This window comes from Trichinella spiralis, assembly GCF_000181795.1.
Source record: "Trichinella spiralis strain ISS 195 chromosome Unknown Scfld1557, whole genome shotgun sequence".
Lineage (NCBI taxonomy): Eukaryota > Metazoa > Nematoda > Enoplea > Trichinellida > Trichinellidae > Trichinella > Trichinella spiralis.
In genome coordinates, this window is record NW_003528496.1 from 898,254 (window position 1) to 905,396 (window position 7,143).

The 7,143-nt window shown below is 32.9% G+C and overlaps 2 protein-coding genes across 2 annotated transcripts; both read left to right on the forward strand.

Moving 5' to 3' along the window:
• The first annotated feature begins 3,200 nt into the window (after positions 1 to 3,200).
• On the forward strand, positions 3,201 to 4,832 carry Tsp_04741 (hypothetical protein). The gene is made up of 5 exons (XM_003369276.1): positions 3,201 to 3,242; positions 3,832 to 4,004; positions 4,069 to 4,450; positions 4,505 to 4,564; positions 4,632 to 4,832. Exons 1-5 carry the CDS (start codon positions 3,201 to 3,203, stop codon positions 4,830 to 4,832), a joined length of 858 nt encoding a protein of 285 aa, XP_003369324.1.
• Positions 4,833 to 6,347: 1,515 nt separating this feature from the next.
• Tsp_04742a (hypothetical protein) lies at positions 6,348 to 6,856 on the forward strand (the record flags this gene model as incomplete). Its single annotated transcript, XM_003369277.1, has 2 exons — positions 6,348 to 6,489; positions 6,707 to 6,856. Coding segments are annotated over exons 1-2 (292 nt in total), but the record flags the coding sequence as incomplete, so codon positions are not given.
• Between the last annotated feature and the right edge of the window lie 287 nt (positions 6,857 to 7,143).

Consider the following 7,143-nt stretch of genomic DNA (forward strand, 5'->3'; position numbering starts at 1 on the left):
GTGGAAAGGTTGGGGGGATATGCATAAGGCATAAAGCTGATAGCTGATGCAGTAATCACTCGGGTCTAGTAAATACTTGATGGCTGACTCTCATCGTAAGTAAATTACTGGTGGCCATGCTCATGCAATGACAACCAACGTCATTAGTATCCAATGAGAAATAGACATTCAACATCCATTGCCTCTTTGATGGATTGTTCACGTTAGGTACGTTGTTGGATTCTCTGGGTGTGGCACACTCCACATTAAAAAATCACATGTAAAAAGCCTAACATATGTTCAAGATTTTAGAACCTTCCTTTAGCAGATTCTACAATAAATACTGTATATGATGGTATTGAAATATTTTTCATTTTATTCAATTAAAAGCCTTCTATTGACAAAAAATGCAACAAAATTAGCGTTGAAAAATTGTCATTTTTCAGTTTTTCACTTTGTGCAGACTAAATTTTTCAAAATTCATGAAGCAAATGACAGATTCCAGTGCAGCACGGCATTTTGCACATTTCGCAGCCCAACTGTGTCACTAGACACTTTTTTGCTTCTAAAAGGACTACGTTTTTGTTAGCCCTTCCTATACTTGTAGCATAAGCGTATGGAAAAGTGTTGATGAAGAAATGGGTATTCCACGCGTTTTGGATCATTCTGTCCGCATTTCGAGATTTCTGGACAATGTTTCAAACTATTTTGAAAATCTGAACAAGCCATCAGAATTTTTGGCTGATGCTGAGCAGCATCTGTCAACGTGCGGACGAAGCGGTTCTCATCAATGCATACTATGGAAATTTGGCAAATATGATAAAAAAATATTTTAACGTTGTGATGCACAAACGTCGTACCCTTCGGCTGGAGAAAACTACGTCAGAAGACAGCCATGTCAGGAAGCACCAATGGGTTCAGCTGATATGGTGAAACGCTTAATAATACCCTGGTGCAGAAAAGGAAGAAACATAACGATGTATAATTTTTTCACCAGTATACCATTGGCTGAAGATTTATTGGTTGAAGCGTGAAGAGAAGATACTGGAACATCAGAACTGGAAACCATGTTTCAATGATCATCATACTGCTTTTGTGACCATTGCTCTGATAATCATAGCACGGCCAAATAAACGTAGATCAATAGATTTGTTACGCCATTTTTTTGAATTTTTCAGATAGAATGGACTTAAAATTAATTTCAAATAATGACATTTTAATCACGGTACATAAAAGTAAATAAACAATACATACTGAAATGAATGGAATGTGGAATATCGATTTCCTGCTCAATACTTTTCCTAAAGACTATAGAAAGGGCTTAGAGAAACGTAGTCATTTTGGAACCTGAAAAATGAATAGATACCTGAAATTGGTCTCCAAATGTGAAGAATAACGTGTTTCATTGAAATGTGTTATTTTTTTATGAATTTTGCAAACCTTTTTCTACTCAAAGAAAAACACTGAAAAATGGCAATGATTTAACGCTAATTTTGTTGCAGTTTTGCTAATAGAACGCTTTGAAATTACTAAAATTGAAAATGTTTTACACCCATCATGTGTAGCATTCTTCGTCCGATCTATTAATGCAAGTTGTATGGACATTGAACATATTTTATGCTTTTTACACGTGTTTCTCTAATGTAGGGTGTACAACACCCCAAGAATCAAACAACGTACTTTTCAACTATATGATATTCTATAGACCGAACAAAAATACCTGTAACAATGACATTATTTTCAAAATATGTCTTATTGTTTCAAAAAACATGTCACAAAGCTTCAGACTGTTAAAATGAAAATTGACGGAGTGCATCGAAAACAGAACCCACTAGGGTGTGCCACACCTCAACAATCTACCAAAGCGTTAAGAAAACGCGGCAAAAATCTTGACCGAAGAAGGTCATCCCATTGCATCAGTTTGCTTCACTGAACTTTTACATCCACAAATAAAAGCATATACACCTAGACCTCTATGTTATTGCGTGCATATCATTACAATGACAGACAAGAAGAAGCTTTATTCCATATACGTTTCAATGACAATTCTTATTGCTATAATCTAAGCTGTACACAAGTGCATAATTATCATTGAAATAAATTGACATTCTACAGGTGAGAACAGCAAAACAATTTATATATGAATTTTCTATTGTAATATTTACATTTTCTACAATACCCTGAAAATATTTCAATGTTACTAACAATGTGAGCAAACTTTTTATTGGTAATTCAGATTTGAATGAGGCAAATATGTTTAGCAATTTTGAATTTTTTATACGCTTGATAATTTTGACCAAATTTCAGGTTAAATTTTTTCTTTAAATATGATTACATTTTATTATTGAAATGTATATGTAAAATTTTTCAAAATATGCCATTCATGTAGGGAAAATTATAAAAATGAAAAATGTGGAACAACCTCATTATTTTTTGATATTTTTGGGACGTTTTAAAGTGATTAATGATAATTTCAAATCTTTCCTACCCAGTAGTGAATGGCTGACTTCTAAATATAGATTTAATAATTGGCATTGAAGAAATTACGAGGTGAATTTTCTTTAAGCAAATTCGTTGCGTGTGGAAAAAATTCTTTTCATAATGAAAAAATGGTGTATTGCGTGGTTCATTGTATTTATTGAAAGCGGATATATTCATTATGCATTGTAAACTGAAAATGCTAAATAAACAAATTTACACACTATTTGTAAAGGCATCTCTTTAAATTCTTAACGTTTAAAATTCATTATTATTAAACATGTGTTAAAATGAATAATTGGGATATTTGATAAAAGATTGAATTGTCTCTACAAAATTTAATAATGCTTACCCTATACATTGGAGAGACGTATTTGTTAAGAATGTTTGTTTTTCATGCAATTGTATTCCCGCATTAAAGATTGTATTAAATGAATAAAAACCTGGTCAAACATGCAAGGAAGAAATAGTACTACATGAGCATCATTTTAACGGAAATTCACACAAATAGGCAATGTCCAATATAGAATTAGATATATTATTAAATTTACAGAAATCTGTGAATATCACAAGTTTTATTTGCGTTATGAAAAATTGTGATGGAATCTTTACCTGAATGTTTATTCTTTATTTTATTAAATAAATATAGTATCAAGAAATACATGGATGTCAATTTATATAAATAGATGCAAAAGTGACAGAAAACGCAGAAGCACCTTCATTTTGGAAAATAGCAGCAATCAATGAAGCTTTTGGTTTTTACTTTATTTTACTTTTTCACAGCAGTGAGTATTTATTTTAGGCATAAGAATATTTAGCATAAGTGGAAATTCATTTTTTAAATAAAAGTGCTTTCATTAAAATTAACACGCAATGAAAATGATAAAAATCTATGAGGAGTATTCTTTGAATTTCAATATTTTAATATTACTAACAATAAAAAATTATATTAGTTGAAAAGTATCAAACACGTAGTTCTTAAGCAGTAATTTCATCGTTCCGCTTTGTAATATTACTTGTTCATCAGCAATTGTAGAACTTCCTTTATTATAGTGAGTTGCGGTATTTCATATTTTAGAATATTTCGTTTTACATTATTTTCATTTCAAATTACACATTGATTTATAATCTTTTCTCTTATAAAGTAATATTCTTAAGTTGGATTACAATGCACATAGCATTTTCACTGAAATTCAGTTAAAATGTATTTGAAATAAATGTTCACTTTGGAAAAGTATAATTTATATAGTTGATAAATGAAAATAACATTGGAAAAATACGTTTGATTTTCTTCATCAATTAGTGTAATCTTTTTAGAAGCATTGATGTATTTGTGTTTGGGTCAGGGCGTTTTGTAATTTTTGAATTTTATAGGTGAACTCAGAATGTGGGGAAGAGGCAATTGAGAGTCTTGCACTTGTATATAAACCCGTACAACAGGACTCTAAACGCGTTCTTGGCATTGCCTGTCAGGGAGCAATTGTGCCAGGAAGACATCAAAACTATACTGACACCGTTTTAGTATCATCATATTGCATTGTGGAGGAGTAATTGGCTTTTTATAATATTCATCCACTTATTACTAAACGTAACTATGTATTGATATTTCAGTCCACAGGAAGGTTATGTTGTCAGTGTTGGTTCTCCTGATCCTCATGGAGATCTTCAATCAAGTGCACAACAATTCAGGGCGCAACGTATTTTAAATTTTCCATTTGAGCAACATCCAGTTGGAATTTTGAAAACTCCACAACCTATCGTGTACAGTGATTCAGTTAAACCTATGTGCATAGCAGAGGCTCCATTACCAGATGAGCACGTATGCATACTGGGAGTTGTAACAAAAGGAGGTTTAATGACATTGCGTCATGTGCAAATGTTATATGAAAGTGATTGTCAAGAACTTGCGCAAGGCTTGAGTTCATATTTGTGTGCAAAAGTGAAAGAAATTGATGCAGAAGTAGGTGAAACTTTTGGCCTGGACCCATCATTGGTAAGATGATGAAAGAATCCAAATTTATTTGCCCTATTTCATATTTACCTCTAGGATATATATCCATTTGTTGCTCCACTTGAATTTGATATTAGTGGCGTACAATCTGGAAGTGTAAGTATTTGTAAAATTGTATTTAACACTTGGTTGTTGACATCAAATAAATAAATTTATTTCATAGTTGGAAACACCACTCTTCTGTTTAACCAATGAGCATCCAACATGGTCTGTTTATGGATTTGCGATGAACGCATATGATGTGACAGATCCTGAAAGTCCTATTTTGTTTTCTGATGTATCAAGTGATTTGAAAGCTATAAAGCAGCATAGTGACGTCACGTATCAAGAATGGGTGCAATCCATGTTGGCTAAGCGAAGCTAAACATTTCTTTAATTTTACCATTATAATTGTGTAATAATTTGTGCTTATGAAAGAGAATAAAAAATTAAAATGCATTCGTAATGTTCAATTGAAAAATGATTTTCCATGACGCTTTCATAATTGAATTTCTGCTTAGAAGCACTGAATTAAACATGATTATTCCATGTTATTACATTTTTAAAATTTTTTTAAATGAATTTCATGTTCTCCTTACTTAAATCCTATTGAGGAATTGTTATTACTTTTTGTTTTTTTTTGCTTTAAATTATCATGTTATTTTAAAAGTTCTCAAGAAATCTATGATTTTGGAACTTTATAAAACTACGAACAACATTGCAACATTGTTGAATTTTAATATCCTTACGCAATAAGTGTTCATAGCATCATCTAATCTGAATTTTCAATAAAACACCTCAAAATTATCTCTGCATATAGTAAGATGCATTAAAATTTGTCATTGTACTAAAACTGAAAATTTCGTGTTTCCCAATTTACATTACGTATAGTAATAGCACTGTTCAAACTGATGCAAATTCTTACAACTGATTCATATATTGTGATCATTTCCTATTTGCTGCTTCAATGAATCCTGGAGTGGATATTATCAGTTCTCGTTATTGCTAAGAGGATTCCTCTTTCATTATTAGATGCTTGTTCATTCCTTAGCTATCCGCTAGATTGTTAGTCTTTTAATATGGTGCCAAATTGGAAGCAAATGCAACAAATGCAAATGCTGACGCAGTATTTCAACTACTAATCACGGATAATAATGTAAATGAGGAGTGGGTAAGATGGGTAGTTGCGCACGTTGTTAAACAACGTCCTGCTATTCCCCACTTGAAAAATAGGGCCGCTATGATCGAGTGCACACTGTTGGAAATGTTATTACATTACATGTGGAAAGGTTGGCTGATATGCATAAGGCATAAAGCTGATAGGCTGATGCAGTAATCACTCGGTTCTAGTAAATACTTGATGGCTGACTCTTCATCGTAAGTAAATTACTGGTGGCCATGCTCATGCAATGACAACCAACGCCATTAGTATCCAATGAGAATTAGACATTCAACATCCATTGCCTCTTTGATGGATTGTTCACGTTAGGTACGTTGTTGGATTCTCTGGGTGTGGCACACTCCACATTAAAAAATCACATGTAAAAAGCCTAACATATGTTCAAGATTTTAGAACCTTCCTTTAGCAGATTCTACAATAAATACTGTATATGATGGTATTGAAATATTTTTCATTTTATTCAATTAAAAGCCTTCTATTGACAAAAAATGCAACAAAATTAGCGTTGAAAAATTGTCATTTTTCAGTTTTTCACTTTGTGCAGACTAAATTTTTCAAAATTCATGAAGCAAATGACAGATTCCAGTGCAGCACGGCATTTTGCACATTTCGCAGCCCAACTGATGTCACTAGACACTTTTTTGCTTCTAAAAGGACTACGTTTTTGTTAGCCCTTCCTATACTTGTAGCATAAGCGTATGGAAAAGTGTTGATGAAGAAATGGGTATTCCACGCGTTTTGGATCATTCTGTCCGCATTTCGAGATTTCTGGACAATGTTTCAAACTATTTTGAAAATCTGAACAAGCCATCAGAATTTTTGGCTGATGCTGAGCAGCATCTGTCAACGTGCGGACGAAGCGGTTCTCATCAATACATACTATGGAAATTTGGCAAATATGATAAAAAAATATTTTAACGTTGTGATGCACAAACGTCGTACCCTTCGGCTGGAGAAAACTACGTCAGAAGACAGCCATGTCAGGAAGCACCAATGGGTTCAGCTGATATGGTGAAACGCTTAATAATACCCTGGTGCAGAAAAGGAAGAAACATAACGATGTATAATTTTTTCACCAGTATACCATTGGCTGAAGATTTACTGGCTTAAACGTGAAGAGAAGATACTGGAACATCAGAACTGGAAACCATGTTTCAATGATCATCATACTGCTTTGGGTGACAATTGGCTCTTGGTATATTCAATAGGCACACGCCCAAATATAAACGGTAAGAATCCAATAGGATTTTGTGTAACGCGCCTTTTTTTTTGAATTTTTCCGAGATTAAGATTGGGACCTAAAAAATTAATTTTTCAAAATAAAGTGCCCTTTTAAAATACCCGGGTCCTCTTAAAATGTAAAAAAAACACCATTCCTTTCTCCTGAAAGTGAAATAGAAATGTGTGGAAAATATCGCAATTTTCCCTGCGCGCAAAATCTTTTTCTCCCAAAGAAACATCATAAAAAAAGGGCGTCTTTGAGAATAGCGTCGTCCTTTTTTGAACACCTCTGAAA